Consider the following 19,975-nt stretch of genomic DNA (forward strand, 5'->3'; position numbering starts at 1 on the left):
CTACATCCACCGGTTCCCCTTTATCTACTCTGCTAGTTACATCCTCAAAAAACTCTAATAAATTTGTCAAACACGATTTCCCTTTCATAAAACCATGTTGACTCTGCCTAATCATATTATCATTTTCTAAGTGCCCTGTTCCACTTCCTTAATAATGGATTCCAGCATTTTCCCGAGGACTGATGTCAGGCTAACTGGCCTGTAGATCCCTGTTTTCTCTCTCCTTCCTTTCTTGAATAGCGGGGTTAAATTTGCTACCTTCCAATCCATGAGGACCTTTCCAGAATCTAGTGAATTTTGGAAGATGACGACCAATGCATCCACTATCTCCGCAGCCACCTCGTTTAGAACCCTAGGATGTAGACCGTCAGGTCCAGGGGATTTGTCGGCTTTTAGTCCCGTTAGTTTCTCAAGTACTTTTTCTGGTCTGATATGAATTACTTTAAGTTCCTCACTCTCATTAGTCCCTTGGTTCCCCACTATTTCTGGAATCTCAACCTTCTTCAGTGTAGCTCACGCAGCTCCAGCTTGCACAGCCTTAGCCCGGGCTGTCCGCAGTGCGGCCGCAACATGCCCGTAGACTTGTACGAGTGGTCGAGACCTCTCGCTCTGACCGAGGTGGACGAGAAGCCTGCACAGCCCCTCCGTGTCAAGTATGACAACGTGCTGACCCGGCCCAGGTACTGACTGCAGCTGAGAGCTGAACACACAGGAACCGCTCCAGTGCCTGGAGCCAGCAACAGCAGGCAACAAAAGCAAGGAAGCCACAGAATACAAAAGCAAGGAAGTTATGATGAACATTCCTAAAACACTGGTCCGGCCTCAACTGGAGTATTGTGTCCAATTCTGGGCACCGCACTTTAGGAAGGATGTGAAGGACTTAGAGAGGGTGCAGAAAAGATTTACGAGAATGATTCCAGGGATGAGGGACTTCAGTTACGTGGATAGACTGGAGAAGCTGGGGTTGTTCTCCTTAGAGCAGAGAAGGTTGAGAGGAGATTTGATAGAGGTGTTCAAAATCATGAGGGGTCTAGACAGAGTAGATAGAGAGAAACTGTTCCCATTGGCGGAAGGGTCGAGAACCAGAGGACACAGATTTAAGGTCATGGGCAAAAGAACCAAAGGCGACATGAGGAAAAACTTTTTTACGCAGCGAGTGGTTAGAATCTGGAATGCACTGCCTGAAAGGGTGGTGGAAGCAAATTGAATCACTGCTTTCAAAAGGGAATTGGATAAGTACCTGAAGTAAAGAAATTTGCAGGGTTACGGGGAAAGGGCAGGGAGTGGGACTCGCTGAAGTGATCTTGCAGAGAGCTGGCATGGGCTCGACGGGCTGAATGGCCACCTCCTGTGCTGTAACCATTCTATGATTCTAAGCTTATGTTGTGGTTAATAACAGACAAAACCTGTTCTTTCCCCTGACCTGATTACAGATTCCAACCAGTCGATTCAGTGAATGGAATGTCTTATCAGTGTTGCCATGGTGACCTGTCTGCAGTGAAATGCCTGTTTGAGTTTCTAACTCAGACTAAACTTCTCTTTCCCAAAATACACATTATATCAGACATTTGATGTCAATGTATTTTAACCATGTTATGTTAATATCTCTAAAATCTACAGGGAGATCAAATACACAAATCTGTAAAAGTTGGAGGGCAAGTTTATAAAGTGGTTTAAAAATGTTAGCCGAGGTTTTTAATAAATGGGGCGCAGAAAACTGTAGTGTATGTGCCTTTAAGAGCCCCCTGTGTACTGTAATGCCGGTAATGGCCACTCGGGCTATATAAGCCTGTATATTGTGTTGTATCAGTTAGTTCACCTCCAGACTTTGTTCAGTAAACACCTGTGAAACTAACTCCTGCCTTCAGTGTCTCTATTAACACACGGATACAACAGTGGCGACGAATTGGAAACGGACTTACCTGCAATTCGGCAGCACCTCAAGGACATCGATTCCTCAGACGTCCAAAGTCGAAGAAAAGCAAAAAAAAAAAAAACTGTGGTTTCACCAGCTAGCCGAGCTGGTGGCAGGTACTGCAATAATCCTTCCTGGGCAGCGGGCTGGGGCTCTATCGGCTGGCTCAGCAGCGAGGCCAAGCAGCGAAGGCGGAGGCAAGCAGAAACAGACGGGGGGGAGCACTCGGGAGACGGCCGGCGCTGCAAAGCAGGTCGGCGTTCGGACCTAGCAGAGGGGGGGAAAAGTCCCAGAGAGTCCGACGGGAACGAGTCTCCACCTGTAAATAAAAAAATTAAAAAATTATTTTTTTTAAATGCGGAAAACAGCGTTGTCAGCAGCAGCAGCGGCGGGAAAGCGTGGGGAGCGCCATATTTTTTCTGCAGGAAAGAAAGGAAAGCGCGGGAAGCGCCATTTTTTTCCAGGATGCCTAAGGCTGGCAATATTGATGCTTTTGATAACGATATAGAGGATTGGACCACATATGTGGAAAGAGTGGAGGTATATTGCACAGCAAATGGGATAGAAAATGATAAAAAGGCGTCAGTACTTCTAAATCTAATGGGTGCAAAGACATACGGGCTGTTACGAAACTTAATCACTCCAGCCAAACCAAAGGACAAGAATTTTAAGGAAATTGTTGATACCCTACAGGAGCACTTAAACCCAACACCGCTACTGATAACGGAATGATTCAAATTCTTCAAGAGGAATCAGCACAAGAATGAAAGTAACGCTGATTACCTCACCGAATTAAGAGAGCTATCAAAGCACTGCCAATTCGGGGCAGGACTGGCAGATTCTCTTCGAGACAAATTCGTCTGCAGTCTCCTAAGTGAAGGAACACAGAAAAGGCTGCTTTCTGAGAAAGATTTGACACTGGACAAGGCTTTCAGTATGGCTGTATCATACGAAGCAGCCACAAGAGGAGCTGCAGAGATACAGCAAAAGACACAGGACTTCGGCACCCATGAAATGACACGGGGTTTCGAGAGATGTTATCGCTGCGGCAGATCCACCCATGACCAGAGGGACTGCTGGTTCAAGGACAAAGCATGCAGGCAATGCGGAAAGGTTGGACACATTGCACAGGTATGCCGATCTGGACAAAAAAAATCCACGGACAGGAAAACAAAAATCAATGAAGAAAAGTACAGAAAGGTACAAATGATGATGGACAGTAGCTCCGAAGACCAGAAGAGCGATAGCGACTCCGGAAACAAGAGACTAAGCTGTCTCAAATTACATAATGTAATTGCCAAAGAAGATTACCAGACCATTTGGGTTACCCTCACGATAGCAGGGTCCCCAGTTAAAATGGAGCTAGATACAGGATCAGCTCTGACCGTCATAAATCGACGGGATTACGAGCGGCTATTTCCGCATATACCTTCAAAAGACACATCCATTATCTTGAAAACATATACGGGGCAGAAAGTATACCCCAAAGGAAAAATAAGGGTGCCTGTTGTATACAACGACAAGGAAATACAGAAGTTGTATTTATACGTTCTACAAGATGGTGGTCCACCGCTGTTGGGACGTGAATGGATCAGGAAGATACGTTTAGATTGGCACTCCATTCAGGCACTGACGGTGACCAGTAAGAAAAAAAATGATGATGACGTCATACCTGAACGATTAAAAGACATCTTGGCCAACGCCAAGGAAGTGTTTCAAGAGAAACTAGGAACCTTGAAAGGCATCACCGCCTCAATAAAAGTGGAAGATGCGGCAATTCCCAAGTTTTTTAAGGCAAGGCCGGTGCCATACGCAATTCGTCCAGCAGTCGAGGCAGAGCTGGAGAATTTGGAAAAGGCAGGTGTATTATCCAAGATAGATTGGAGTGAGTGGGCAACACCCATCATCCCGGTCATGAAGAAAACGTTGACTAATGATAAATCTGAAGAACAGAGAAAAATTCGCATCTGTGGAGACTTCAATGTGACTGTAAACCCGGTCCTTCACACGGTACAGTATCCTCTTCCGAGGATAGAAGATATTTTCGCCTCACTATCCGGAGGGAAACATTTCACCAAAATTGACTTGGCACAGGCATATCTACAGATGGAGGTTGAAGAGGCCTCTAAAAAGTATCTCACGATAAATACACACAAAGGCCTGTACCAGTACAATCGACTGGTTTTCGGAGTAGCATCAGCTCCAGCTATCTGGCAAAGAGCTATGGAGCAAGTCCTCCAAGGGATTCCGGGGACTCAATGCTACCTAGACGACATCGTTGTAACAGGAGAAAACGACAACGAGCACCTTGCCAATTTGGAGCAGGTGCTCACTAGGCTGAGAGAACGGGGCCTACGAGCAAATCGCCCCAAGTGCGAATTTTTCCAGAAACAAGTATCATATTGTGGCCACATAATTAATAAGGAAGGGTTGCATAAGTCACCTGAAAAAATTGAAGCGGTCATAAAAGCCCCAGCACCTGAAAATGTTTCACAATTAAGGTCATTCCTGGGATTGATAAATTACTATCATAAATTTTTACCGAACTTATCAACTCTTCTGCACCCTCTTAATGAACTGCTACAAACAGGAGTAATTTGGAAATGGAGCGAAGACTGCAAACGTGCCTTCCATAAATGCAAAGACTTAATCACGTCCAAGGAAGTTTTGGCTCATTACAACCCATCACTGCCAATCAGACTGGCGTGCGATGCATCCCCTTACGGCGTCGGAGCGGTATTATCACATAGATTCCCTGATGGCTCGGAACGGCCGATAGCTTTTGCGTCACGCTCATTGAACTCAGCTGAGCGTAACTATGCCCAAATCGACAGGGAAGCACTCAGCCTGGTATGGGGAGTGAAGAAATTCAACCATTACCTACACGGACAAAAATTTACCTTGTTGACTGACCATCAACCCCTCATCTCCATATTCAACCCTAAAAAGGGTGTTCCCATTATGACAGCGCAAAGGCTACAGAGGTGGTCCCTTTTTCTAGGGGCACACCAATATGACATAGAATACAAAGGATCAAAACAGCATGGGAATGCTGACGGTTTATCGCGCCTACCGTTGCCAATGGTAGAAGAGGCACCTGCAGTAGACCCAGTGGAGATGTTCCACTCTACCATAGTGGAATGTCTACCAGTAACAAATTCTGCCATTGAAAGGGAAACGAGAAATGACCTGACTCTCTCACGGGTCTACGATTTAACAGTGAAGAGGTGGCCAGCACATGGCGAACCGCTGTTGCCACCATTCTCGCAAAGAAGAGAACAGCTGTCAATGTGCCAAGGAACCTTGATGTGTGGATCCAGAGTGGTGATTCCACCCAAACTCCAGGATAAAGTGCTAAAGGAGCTTCACGAGGGGCATCTGGGTGGAGTGAAAATGAAGAACCTAGCCAGGGCGTTTGTATGGCGGCCAGGTATCGATGGAGACATCGAAGAAATGACCAAGAGCTGCCTAGGATGCCAGAAGGTCCAAAACGCTCCACCACAAGCTCCTCTACATCCATGGGAGTGGCCCTCATCTCCATGGAAAAGGGTACACATCGACTTTGCTGGTCCATTTATGGACTCAATGTTCTTAATCGCGGTTGATGCACACTCCAAGTGGCCGGAGGTAATAAAGATGTCCTCCACCAGCACGGGAAAAACCATCACAGTATTAAGGGCCATATTTGCCAGGAATGGGCTGCCTGAACAGATCTGTTCTGATAATGGACCGTAATTTGTGTCCGAAGAATTCAGGAAGTTCTTAAAAAACAATGGGGTTAAGCACTACACGTCCGCCCCATACCATCCCGCCACCAATGGATTGGCTGAAAGGTTTGTCCAGACCTTCAAGAAGGCCATAAAGGCCATGGGTAATGAAGACATAAATCTTCAGCATAAGGTAGATAACTTCTTGTTTGCATACAGGAATGCAACACATATGGGTACAAACCAAACTCCTGCCATGATGTTCTTCAATAGAAGCCTAAGATGCCGGCTGGATTTGATCAAGCCAAACATCAGAAGGGACGTGGAGAACCGGCAATTTCAAGGCATGAATGAAAGGCCAACTAGAACCTTCCAGATAGGTCAACAAGTTTTGGCCCGGGACTACCGTACAGAGAAATGGCAGCCTGGAACTATTTGCACACGACTAGAACCGCTGATGTACACCGTGGACATTGGAGAAAGCATAATAAGGCGCCATGCTGACCAGATCATAGAGTCATCCAAAAAGGGACAACCTACACCACAACTCTATATGCCTAATGATGTAGTAGAGATACCTATAGTATCTACCTCCGATCCGGTGATACTGGAACCAGATGAACCCGACACTGGCATTCAAGCCGAATCAGCCTTGCCAAAAGAACCTCCTACACCACCAGAAACTACTACACCACCGGGGCGTTATCCGGACCGAGTCAGGAAGCCTCCAGAGAGACTGACTTATAATTGATTAACTGCAGCAATGTGTAGATTATTGTTCTTGTAACATGTAATTAATGATTACTTAAAATATGATGTACTGGTTGGCTAAAAGGGGAGGAATTGTAGTGTATGTGCCTTTAAGAGCCCCCTGTGTACTGTAATGCCGGTAATGGCCACTCTGGCTATATAAGCCTGTATATTGTGTTGTATCAGTTAGTTCACCTCCAGACTTTGTTCAGTAAACACCTGTGAAACTAACTCCTGTCTTCAGTGTCTCTATCAACACACAGACACAACAAAAACAAAATCATCGGTTCGGCTGCAGTTAGTATAAGTTTTGGGCATCTTAAACTAGGAAGGATGTCGGGGCCACAGAGAGGCTGCAGAATAAATTCACTGAGGTTATACCACAGATGAGGGGCTTTAATTATCAGAGAATCATAGAATGATACAGCACAAAAGGCAGCTATTTGGCCCATCATGCTTGTGCCAGCTTTTTGGAAGAGCTATCCAATTAGTCCCACTCCCATGCTCTTTCCCGATATCCCGGTAAATGTTTTCCCTTCAAATATTTATCCAATTGCCTTTTGAAAGTTACTCTTGAATCTGCTTCCTCCACCCTTTCAGGCAGTGCATTTCAGGTCATAATAACTCGCTGGGTAAAGAAATGTTTCCTCATGATGGCCTGTCTGTGGTGAAGCGCCTGTTTGAGTTTCTAACTGAGGCGAACTTCTCTTTCCCAGAAGGAGAGACGAGAGAAACTGGGGCACTTCTCATTCGAACAAAGCAGGGTGAGAGGAGATGTGAGCGAGGTGTTTAAACTTGATCAACGACAGCAACCAAAATATCAGAGACACTCCCTGTCCTTCAGGACCTGTGTCCAGGGGAGAAGCTGATGGGTTTATCAGATCATCTTTGAGATAAATGTTGTGCTCGTGGAGCTGAGCCCCTAGTGTCAGCATCACACACTCTCCAGTCGGGTACAGCACGGGTCAGATACAGAGTAAACCCATCAGCTGCTCCCCGACACAGATACCGAGGGACAGGGAGTGTCTGGGACAATGACATTTCTCACTCAATAAGGTATAAATTGATCCTGTACCTCTCCCCATTAATCCTGGGCTCCACACGGGGCGAATCCTGCTCCTGTTTCCCTTCCTGTAACAGCACTGAGCTAAACCCAGCCCATAATGAGCAGGGCTCAGGGAGGCTGGTTGCTAGGCACTGCAGTGATGTCATAAAGCAGAGCCATTCAGCCCAGCTGGTCGTCTCCTTGTCCCTTTAAAGGTGGAGAGCCGGGACACCCTGTCTCCAAACACATCCCACCCGTTCATACTGAGAATCCCCGGGGAAGGCCCAAGGCCCAGAATGTGGAACACAACCAAGGGGGAAAGAGGAGGAGAGAAGGGGAGGTAAATCAAGGAGTCGGGACTGAGGGACACCAAGCTTCAGTTTTAGAGCCTGTAGACTTCAGGAGGGGAAGAGTGAGTTCAGTAGTTTTAGGATCCAGGGAGAGAACAAGGAGCAGATGGGGAGACTGGTGTGGATTCCAGCACAGTGAGGATGTAGGGGGAGGGAGATTGTGTCGGGCCGTGTATTAGGGGTGTAGGAGGGACAAGAGAGGAAAGGTCAGAGGAGCAATTACTGCAGCAGTGCCCATAAATAGTGAGAGAGAGAGAAGGTGGGGTTCGAGTGGACCAGGGACAGTCTGTTAAACTCTGTTTGCTGTGACCAGTTTTCCTTCAGTTAAAAATGGCCTCCTGTAGCCCAGTGACACAAACAGCCCATTAAACTCCACCAATGGCCTTTGGTCTGGTGAGGCCTCCCTTTGTGAAACATCGGCTGTTGTTAAAGCTTTTCATTCTGACACGCTCACACTGGGAAATGAGCTGCAGAACTGCTGACATCATCAGCTTTAAGGAGACGTTTCCTTTTGGAGATCGGATTGCCCATTGAGTTTGATTAAACTGATGTTAAAGTAACAAGGCTGCTTTGCCCTGTGACAATAACAGATTATCAGAATATTTCCCATAGGTTAAAATCCAATATTACAGGGGCTCACTGCCCTGGAGGGTTGAAGTGGACCCTGTGATACAATAGAATTTTCTGTCCTGTCAGACTTGGACATCTTGTAGATCCATCTTTTAAAAAGTTGTGGTATCTCAGTTCTCAGATGGATTCCACTCAGTTTGTAACAAGTCCTCAATCAGCTCCTCTTATTGTCGAGATATCAAGGACCCGACACACTGCGTGTGTGTGAAACAAAGCTCATTTATTTGACATGATTGATACAGATTAAACTCCAGCCCAGTTATAGGGGTTACTAACATCAGCTGAAACAAACCCCAGCTGTCAGAATGAACAAGGTTCAATCCTGGATGTGATTAACAGCAGCAAGAACAGTAGAATCCAACCCCTGCAGTCACTTGTGAACTCGCTGGTGTCTCAGCAGGTTGGATGAACGAGTGAATCCCTTCCCACACACGGAGCAGGTGAACGGCCTCGCCCCAGTGTGAATTCACTGGTGTGTCAGCAGGTTGGATGAATCAATGAATCCCTTCCCACACACGGGGCAGGTGAACGGCCTCTCCCCAGTGCGAGTACGTCGATGAGTTTCCAGCTGGGGTGGGTAATTGAATCCCTTCCCACAGTCCCCACATTTCCACGGTTCCTCCATGGTGCGGGTGTCCTTGTGTCCCTCCAGGTTGGACGATCAGTTGAAGCCTCATCCACACACAGAACACGTGTACGGTTTCTCCCCGCTGTGAACGGTGCGATGTTTTTTCAGGCTGTGTAACTGGTTAAAGCTCTTTCCACAGTCAGTGCACTGGAACACTCTCACTCGGGTGTGTGTGTCTCTGTGCTTTTCCAGTCACACTGATGTTTGAAATCTTTTCCCACAGACAGAACAGACAAACATTCCTCCTTCCACATTCAAAGGCCGATGATATTCAGGTCCTGGTGAATCCAGTGACTCGCTCAGATCTTGATGTGATGTTTGGTTTGAGTTTCCCGTCTGCAAATCCTCCCCTTCTAATACCCTGTAAAAGGAATTTACAAAAGTCATCACTGTAAGTACGATAGAAATTCAGAACAGACAATTCCAGTTTCTATGGAACATTTTTTCCTCTCTTGTTCCCCGAAAGCATTAAATCCCCATCCCACACACTCTCCCTCCTCCCTGTGCTGAAATTCAAACCCATCGCACCATCTCCATCATTTTTCCTTTCGGTCGACTTTTCTCCCTCTCCTGAAGGTGCTGACTCTGGCTGGGTTCAGTTCCACATTCACTGGATCCCCTCCCTCTCCTCCCCTGAAGGTGCTGACTCTGGCTGGGTTCAGTTCTACACTCACTGGTGTAATGATCAATAACATGTCATTCTGGAGTGGTACACTAGATGGAGCCGTAGAGCTGTATAGAGCTGTATATTTAGTTGTATATGTTTAAGACTACACTACCCATGATGCACTAGGCTACCCAGAAGGCAGTAGTCAAGATGGCTGCCTGCACACAGAAGTACACATGCTGAATCTCTACAGATGCTGTACCTAGAGAATGTGTACTGAATAAATGACTAGCTAGAAGCTAGCTGTGTTCATAATAAGAATGTCTAGTTATTAATGAACATAACATGGTACCAGGATTGGTGAAGATCTGCTCAAAATTGTGAAACGCGACATGGAGAATTTGAAGCCACCGGAGTTTTTGAATCTCACGGGAAATGTCGACTACAATTGGCGGACTTTCAAACAACAATTCGAACTCTACATTGCTGCCATCGGGTTCGGTACGAAGCCAGATGCAAGGAAAATAGCGTTGCTGCTCACGGTTGCAGGCCCACAGGCGATAGAGGTATTTAATACATTTGTATTCAATCCAGAGGAGAACAGAGAAAAATTAGACAATGTGCTAAAGAAATTTGATACACATTGTTCTCCCAAAACGAATGAAACCTATGAGAGGTATGTTTTCTGTTCTCGGACACAGCAGCAAAATGAGGCTTTTGATAGCTTTTTGACTGATCTGAAACTGAAAGCACAGACATGTAATTTCTCTGAGCTGAAATCATCCATGATTCATTGCCAGATTGTGTTTGGTATTCAGGATAAAAAGGTCAGGGAACGTCTGTTGAGAGAAACCGAACTGACATTGGAAAATGCTGTGAAAATATGCCAAGCCAGTGAGCTAGCTCAACAGCACGCGAAGACTTTCAGTGAAATCAATAATGATGCGATTGTAGTAAGTGCTGCTGTCGGTGCTGTGTCCTATAAGGGGAAGAAACATGGGCAGAACAGAAGTGAAAAGCAATCGGAGGAAGGAAATTTTAATTGTAAACGCTGTGGTTACACACACCAGTTAAGACAATGCCCAGCGTTTGGAAAAATGTGCACAAAATGTCATGGAAAGAATCACTTTGCAAAACAATGCTTTTCAAAAGTAACAACAAAGAAAGGGCAACAAGTCAATATGATTGAGGACACTGATTTAAGTGAGACATTTTTTGTACGAATGGTGTCATGTGACAATGTCAAAAATGATACAGAAAATGTGCAGCCCTCATATGGACAATGCTGAACATAAAATTAATGCAGTAAAAGAGGACAAATGGATGATCCCACTGCAGGTAAATGGAGCATTCGTTACATTGAAACTAGACACTGGGGCAAAAGCAAACTTAATCAGTGTGAGTGACATTAAAAATATGAAAGAAAAGCCCAAAATACAGAAAAAGTCAGTACTACTGAAGGACTATAATAGACAGAAAATAGATAGCTTAGGTGTATGCCGACTTAAAGTGACAGTCAAAGACAAAGTGCATCATCTCATGTTTTCTGTTGTGGCTGAAGGACTTGACTCACTACTGGGTGACAAAGCTTGTGAAGACTTAGAACTGGTCAAGAGAGTATACCGTATAAACTGTGCCATAAACAGACCAGATGACTCAGTGGATTCTGTAGTAAATAATTTCCAGGATGTGTTCAAAGGATTTGGAGTTCTACCATTCACATACAAGATCCAGCTAAAGGAGGATGCTCAGCCAGTGGTACATGCTCCACGAAGAGTTCCAGCACCCCTGCGTGACCGGCTCAAGAAAGAACTGGACAGAATGACCACGCTAGGAGTCATCAGGAAAGTCGAAGAGCCAACAGACTGGGTTAACTCCATGGTATGTGTAAAGAAAAAGAACAATGATCTAAGAATATGCATGGATCCAAAGGACTTAAATGCAAACATAAAACGTGAACACTACCAGATTCCCAAGCGAGAAGAAATCACCAGTGAAATGTCAGGTGCCAGATACTTTACAAAGCTCGATGCCTCACAAGGATTTTGGCAACTAAAACTGGATGAAGAGAGCACCAAATACTGTACCTTCAACACACCATTTGGCAGGTATTGTTTCCTCAGAATGCCTTTCGGGATAATATCTGCATCTGAAATCTTTCATAGAGCGATGGAACACATAATTGAAGGAGTCCGGGTCTATGTTGATGACATCATCATCTGGGGCTCCACACTGAAAGAACACAATGAGAGACTGACTAAAGTGCTACAGAGCATACGCCGGAATGGACTGAAGCTCAACAAAGCCTATTCTGCCCTCGCAGCGCGTTCCTATGCAGAGCTAGACAGGTAGCTAACAACTTGATATCTTCCCATAAAAATCACAAGGCTTGACTTTTCTTGTAACGCTTTACTGAAAGATTCTTATTGTAAAACTGAAATACAACACAGAAATGGAAGCACACATTAGTATACAAGCACATAACTGATATGCATACACAAATTTAGGTACGTCTGAGCAACACAGTACATTTGGCATGTAAATTACCAAACACGTGGAAACACAGCTTACTGTGAATATACATTTAGCAAACTGGAAGGCATTCTCTTTAAATTAGCCCTGGAGATAGTGCATCAAAATACAGCCACTAGTTAACCAGCTAGACAGAGAGCGAGCACTTCACGGCTAGCTGTGTAAGTTTGCTTGCAGAGAAAAGTTACAAACTAAACATTTTCTGCAACATACAGTGTACACTAATCATCTATAACATTCTCAAGTACTTACAGACAAATAATATCCAGGACTCAGGCATGGGAACAATACAACGTCCCGAAGCATGTGCTGCTGTAGGAGCACCGTGGTATAGGTCTTGTTCCAGCGGGGACTCCACGAGGACTGGGTTCGCAGTCCTGTGGGGAGTGTGATGACGTCATCATGCTCTGCTGTGTGTTCCCGTGCTTTGGGCGTCACGTGACCGCGTCGTTGCGTCAGTGCGTCTCCCGGTACGGAGGCTGGCCATTGAGGTCGAGGTTGCGAGGCCGGGCTGTGCCGGTGCTTGCCGCGGGGGCGGAAGATCGCGTCGCTCCCGTCGGCTGGCCGATGCGGCCGAAGTCGCGGTAAGCCGGGCTGTGCCGGCGGCCGTCTTGGAAGACCGAGTCGGGCCGGCGGCCGGCGCGCGTGCGTCATGTGATGCGTGACGTCAGCGCGTTAGGTCGCCTCTTAAAGGGGCAACGGCCGAACAGGTAAGTTAAAGGGGCAACGGCCCCAACAGGTAAGTTATACATATATAAGTAAGTTAAGTACATACAGTAAAGTTAAGTTAGAGGGAATTGTGTGTCTCAATGTAAGGGACAACCAGTGGTACCGCCATAGTGCTATGACGTGAGCACAACCGAGGGTGAAGAGTTGCTGAGTTGATCTGTAGTTTACTTTACTGCACTTACTGTGCTTTACAGCACTTTACTGCACTTTTACTGCAGTTGCTAGGTACCAAATAGCCACTAGGTGGCAGCACACAATGGGAATCGACCCAACTTACTCAGACCCCTGAATTAACTGGAAAACTAACATAAATTGCTACAGAGAGACAGCACAAAGCCAAGTGTCAGTTTGGCGTCCAGGAAGTCACTTTCCGAGGAGATAATCTATCTGGTAAAGGAATAGAGCCAGATATGGAAAAAGTAAATGCCATACTCAAAATGCCCCGACCCACTGACAAAAAGGAGTGCTACGCATCATGGGGATGATAAACTTCATTGGAAAGTTCATTCCTAACTTGTCAGCCAAGACAACCTGTCTGCGAGACCTGCTACATAAAACAAATGAGTTCGCATGGACAGAAAGACATGAACAAGAGTGGATGAAACTCAAAACAGTGCTGACAACCACACCTGTACTCATTTTCTTTGACCCAACAAAGAGAATCAAAGTGTCAACGGATGCATCAAAAGATGGCCTAGGCGCGGTCTTGCTACAAGCAGAGGGTGAAGATTGGAAGCCTGTTGCCTATGCCTCCAGGTCTATGACTGATACTGAGTGTCGATATGCCCAGATTGAAAAGGAATGTCGAGGCTTGGTAGTTGGATTAGAAAAGTTCCATGGCTACATATATGGACTTCCCACCTTCACAGTTGAGACAGACCACAGCCCACTGGTTGCCATCATAAAAAAGAACCTGAATGAGATGTCTCCAAGGATTCAATGACTCATGATGAAGCTGCAAAGATATGACTCTGAACTGATCTACACACCAGGCAAATACATAGTGTTAGCAGATGCACTATCCCGAGCACCCAAAATGAGTGGGACCGGGAGAGCACCGAGGCGGCAGATAAAAGGAGGAGCGAGGCGAGGCGCACTAACTCAGCAGCGGGGAGAGAGGTAAAAAGTAATCAGAGTGTGACGTCACCAGGGAGCAGGTAAGTGATTGGTTGGTAAGTATTTCTCTTTTTTAAACTTTAACTCTGTAGTTTATAGTTACTAAGGTCTTTTCTGGTGTAGCAGGGACTGTTGGTAAACCATACAAGCGCCTTAGAGTTATCTTTAATTGGTGATAGTGAATTAATTTAAATTAATTAAAGGGTAAGTCATGCCCCCTTTCAGCATTCCGAAGGGACCGCTCCCTCCGCGACACCCTGGTCCACTCCTCAATCACTCCCAACAGCCCTGCTCCTTCACCTGGCACCTTCCCGTGCAAGCGCGGGAGATGCAACACATGCCCTTTTACCTCCTCCCTTCCCACTGTCCAGGGCCCCAAACACCCCTTCCAGGTGAAACAGCGATTTACTTGTACTTCTTGCAATTTAATATACTGTATTCGCTGCTCATGATGTGGTCTCCTCTACATTGGGGACACCAAACGCAGATTGGGCGACCGCTTTGCGGAACACCTCCGTTCAGTCCGTACGGGTGACCCTGAGCTTCCGGTCGCCTGTCACTTTAATTCACCGCTTCACTCCCACTCTGATCTCTCTGTCCTCGGGCTATTACATTGTTCCAATGAAGCTCAATGTAAGCTCGAGGAACAGCACCTCATCTTTCGATTGGGCACTTTACAGTCTGCCGGACTCAACATTGAGTGCAACAATTTCAGTTAATTATCCCTGCCCCCATTTTTCATGCAGTATGATTTTTACCATTCCCATTTGCAACATTTTATCTTTCCTGCCTCTTACAAAAGTACAGGATGTTCTTTCTATTTCTTCCTCCCCTCCTAACCACCCCCCCCCCCACCCCTGTCTCTGCACCTGCTTAATATCTGTTACATCTCCAGCTTTTTCCAGTTCTGATGAAGGGCCCCAGGCCTGAAACGTTAACTCTGTTTCCCTCTCCACGGATGCTGCCTGGCCTGCTGAGTATTTCCAGCATTTTCTGTTGTTATTTCAGATTTCCAGCATCCGCAGTATTTTGCAATTATATTAACCTTGGTGACCGGGACGGGTCGCTGTGTCGGACTCGGCCCAAACCGCCGTCCCGTGTGCGCATGCGTGGACTCTTGCTGTCCCCAGTAGGAGCAGGAGTGGCCATTCGGCCCCTTGAGCCTGCTCCACCATTCAATGAGATCATCGCTGATCATCACCTCAACTCCATTCACTGGCCCTATCGCCATATCCCTTGATGCCCCTACAAGTTACATAGAAGATAGGAGCAGGAGTCGGCCATTCGGCCCCTCGAGCCTGCTCCGCCATTCAATGAGATCATGGCTGATCATCCAAACTCAGTACCCTGTCCCTGCCTTCTCCCCATATCCCTTGATCCCTTTAGCCTTAAGAAATATATCTAACTGCTTCTTGAATATATTTAATGAATTGGCCTCCACTGCCTTCTGTGGTAGAGAATTCCACAGGTTCGCCACTCTCTGGGTGAAGAAATTCCTCCTCATCTCTGTCCTAAATGGCTTACCCCTTATCCTTAGACTGTGACCCCTGGTTCTGGACTCCCCTGCCATTGGGAACATCCCTCCTGCATCTAATCTGTCTAGTCCTGTTAGAATTTTATAAGTTTCAATGAGATCCCCTCTCATTCTTTTAAACTGCAGCGAGCATAAGCCCAATCGACCCAATCTCTTCTCATACATCATTCCTGCCATCCCAGGTATCAGTCTGGTGAATCTTCGCTGCACTCCCTCCATGGCAAGAACATCCTTCCTCAGATAAGGTGACCAAAACTGCACACAATACTCAAGGTGTGGTCTCACCAAGGCCCTGTACAACTGCAGCAAGACATCCTTGTTCCTGTACTCGAACCGTCTCGCTATGAAGGCCAACATACCATTTGCCTTCTTAACCGCCTTCTGCACCTGCATGCTTACCTTCAGCGACTGGTGCACAAGGACACCCAGGTCTCATTGCACTTCCCCTTCTCCCAATCTATTGCCGTTCAGATAATAATCTGCCTTCCTGTTTTTGCCACCAAAGTGGATAACCTCGCATTTATCCATATTATACTGCATCTGCCATGCATCTGCCCAATCACCCAACCTGTCCAAATCATCCTGGAGTTTTTCGGCATCCTCCTCACAGCACATACGCCCACCCAACTTTGTGTCATCTGCAAACTTAGAGATATTACATCTGGTTCCCTCATCTAGATCATTTATATATATTGTGAATAGCAGGGGTCCTAGGACCGATCCCTGCGGTACCACACTAGTCACTGCCTGCCACTCGGAAAAAGACCCGTTTATTCCAACTCTTTGCTTCCTGTCTGCCAACCAGTTCTCTATCCAAGTCAGTACCTTGCCCCCAATCCCATGTGCCTTAACTTTACACGCTAATCTCTTATACGGGACCTTATCAAAAGCCTTCTGAAAGTCCAAATACACCACATCCGCTGGTTCTCCCTTATCTATTCTACCAGTTACATCCTCAAAAAATTCCAGTAGATTAGTCAAGCATAAATTACCTTTTGTAAATCCACATTGACTTTGTCCGATCCTGTAACTGTTTTCCAAGTGTTCTGCTATTACATCTTTTATAATAATGGACTCTAGCATTTTCCCCACTACCGATGTCAGGCTTACCGGTCTATAATTCCCTGTTTTCTCTCTACCACCTGACAGTCCCGCCATCCCAGGAATTGATCTCGTTGAACCTTTGTTGCACTCCCTCTATGGCAAGTATATCCTTCCTTAGGTAAGGAGACCAAAATTGTGGACAGTACTCCAGGTGTGGTCTCACCAAGGCCCGATATAATTGGAGTAAGACTTCTTTACTCCTGTACTCAAATCCTCTTGTAATGTCAATCAACCATCAGCTAGAAGAGGTCGCTGGTGAGACCAGTGAAGAAAGAAAGACTTGCATTTATATAGCGCCTTTCACCACCACCGGACAACCCAAAGTGTTTTACAGCCAATGAAGTACTTTTGAAGTGTAGTCATTGCTGTAATGTAAGAAACACGGCAGTGAATTAGTGCACAGCAAGCTCCCACAAACAGCAATGTGATAATGACTAGATAGTCTATCTTTTTATGTTGATTGAGAGATAAACATTGGCTAGGAGACTGGGGATAACTGCCCTGCTCTTTCCCACATTACAACAGTGACTACTTCATTGTAGTACTTCATTGGCTGTAAAGGACTTCAAGACATCTGCTGGTCATGAAAGGCACTGTATAAATGCAAGTCTTTCTTTCTTGAAATAGTGCCATGGGATCTTTTACATCCACCTGAGAGAGCAGACAGGGCCTCAGTTTAACGTCTCATCCAAAAGACGGCACCTCCGACAGTGCCGCACTCCCTCAGCACTGCACTGGAGTGTCAGCCTAGATTTTTGTGCTCAAGTCTCTGGGCTGGGACTTGAACCCACAACTTTATGACTCAGAGGCGAGAGTGCTACCAACTGAGTCACAGGCTGACACTAAAGAAAAAGCAGTTCTGACGAAAGGCCATTGACCTGAAACGTTAATTCTGTTTCTGTCTCCACAGATGCTGCCTGACCTGCTGAGTATTTCCAGCATTTTCTGTTTTTATTAAAGAAACGAGGCAGTGATTGCTGACAGGAAGAATGTTGGGTCGTCCTGCGCATGCGCACCTCCCTGGCGGCTGAGGTGAAACACCAACTCGCCCCCACCTGAGCCGCGCACACGTACCTGATGTTGCAGCTCCGCATGCGCGCCCGGTGTGCCAACCGTGGGGTTTTGTGTGCTGAGCATGCGCGTTGCTGACCGATCGGGACGGGCGATTGTGGAGCAGGAGGGAGAGTGCGGGGGCCATGAGCACATGCGCGGGACTCAGAGTCAACAGAGCACTTTCTGGAGCACTGGGGCTTGTGGCTATTACAGCCGCCATTACTGCTGATCCTTTCAACCAACCTGTGCAGCAGCTGGAGCCTGAAAATCAGCTTCACTGCCCCTGGGTTCGGAAAGAGGAAAATTAAACAACAGTTTACCTCTGATCCTTTTCTGATCTCAATTTACACGGTTATAGAAGTGGAGCAGTTACAGGCGGGAAGCTCAGACCAAACATCACGTCAAAATCTGACAGAGTTGCACGGTTCATCCGGACCTGAATATCATGCGCCTTTGCACATGGAAGGAGAAAGCAGCGATCGCAGTGATGACAAACCGCAGACGTGTTCAGTGTGTGGACGCGGATTCAGCCAATCGCCTGACCTGGTGAGACACATGCACCGTCACACCGGGGAGAAACTGGGTAAAGGTGGGGATGGCGGGAAGGGATTTAGTTCCCCGTCTGCATTGGAAGTTCAACGGCGCAGTCGCACCAGGGACAGTCTGTTCACCTGCTCCGAGTGTGGAAAGGGATTTGTTTGTTCATCCCACCTGCAAACACACCAGCGAGTTCACACTGGGGAGAGACCATTTCAGTGTCCTGACTGTGGGAAGAGCTTTAAAAGCCCCAGGGATCTGAAGCAACACCAGCTTGTTCACACTGGGGAAAGTCCATTTCAGTGTCCTAACTGTGGGAAGAGCTTTAAAAGCCCTGGGGATCTGAAGCAACACCAGCTTGTTCACACTGATGAGAGACCATTTCAATGTTCTGACTGTGGGAAGAGCTTTAAAAGCCCTGGGGAGCTGAAGCAACACCAGCGAGTTCACACTGCGGAGAGGCCATTCACCTGCTCCGTGTGTGGGAAGGGATTCACTCAGTCATCCAACCTGCTGGCACACCAGCGAGTTCACACTGACGTGAGACCCTTTAAATGTTCTGAGTGTGGGAAGAGTTTTAAAATCCCCCGGGAGCTCAAGCAACACCAGCGCCCCCACACTGGGGAGAGGATATTCATCTGCTCTGAATGTGGGAAGGGATTCACTGTGTCATCCCACCTGCTCGTACATCAGCGAGTTCACACTGACGAGAGACCCTTTAAATGTTCTGACTGTGGGAAGAGCTTTAAAAGCTCCGGGGAGCTGAAGCAACACCAACACCTACACACTGGGGAGAGGCAGTTCACCTGCTCCGTGTGTGGGAAGGGATTCACTCAGTCATCCCAGCTGAAGCAACACCAACACCTACACACTGGGGAGAGACCGTTCACCTGCTCTGTGTGTGGGAAGGGATTCGCTCGGTCATCCCACCTGCTGTCACACCAGCTTGTTCACACTGATGAGAGACCCTTTAACTGTCCTGACTGTGGGAAGAGATTTAAAAGCCCCCAGGAGCTGAAGAGACACCAGCTTGTCCACACTGGTGAGAGACCGTTCACCTGCTCTGTGTGTGGGAAGGGATTCACTCAGTCATCCACCCTCCTGTCACACCAGCGAGTTCACACTGACGAGAGACCCTTTAAATGTTCTGACTGTGGGAAGAGCTTTAAAAGCTCGAAGAGCCTTAAGAGTCACCAGCGTGTTCACACTGATCATAGAATCTAACAGCACAGAAGGAGGTGATTCAGCCCATCATGTCTGTGCCGGCTCTTTGAAAGAGCTGTCCAATTTAGTCCCAAACCCCAGCTTTCTCCCCAGGAGGGAGGGCTTTAGTTTCCTGGATCACTGGGTCTGCTTCTGGGAAAGGTGGGACTTGTACAAGTCGGACGGTTCACACCTGAACCAGAGGGGAACCAATATCCTTGCGGGGAGGTTTGCTAGCACTGCTGGGGGGGGTTTAAACTAACTTGGCAGGGGGATGGGATACAGAGTGGAGCTATAGTAGGGGGTGATTTACAGCCAAATACAGAGGAAAAAACAAGTCAGCTGGGAAGGCAGAGCAAATATGTGAAGGCAAAAGGGAATATGGCAGGGCTGGAAGGCATTTATTTTAATGCAAGGAGTCTTGCAAATAAGGTGGATGAACTGAAGTTGTTGTTGAACACATGGGAGTACGATATTGTTGCCATCACGGAGACATGGTTGAGGGAGGGTCAGGACTGGCAGCTCAATATTCCGG

The 19,975-nt window shown here is 46.8% G+C and overlaps 1 protein-coding gene across 1 annotated transcript; it reads left to right on the forward strand.

The window, feature by feature from the left end:
• Positions 1–570: 570 nt before the first annotated feature.
• Positions 571–19,461, forward strand: LOC147119025 (uncharacterized). Its single transcript, XM_085984012.1, has 2 exons — positions 571–680; positions 18,570–19,461. Exons 1-2 carry the CDS (start codon positions 571–573, stop codon positions 19,459–19,461), a joined length of 1,002 nt encoding a protein of 333 aa, XP_085840138.1.
• Positions 19,462–19,975: the final 514 nt, after the last annotated feature.

This window comes from Somniosus microcephalus, chromosome 4 (assembly GCF_052327205.1).
Source record: "Somniosus microcephalus isolate GS21.2 chromosome 4, FLI_Smic_1.0, whole genome shotgun sequence".
NCBI lineage: Eukaryota > Metazoa > Chordata > Chondrichthyes > Squaliformes > Somniosidae > Somniosus > Somniosus microcephalus.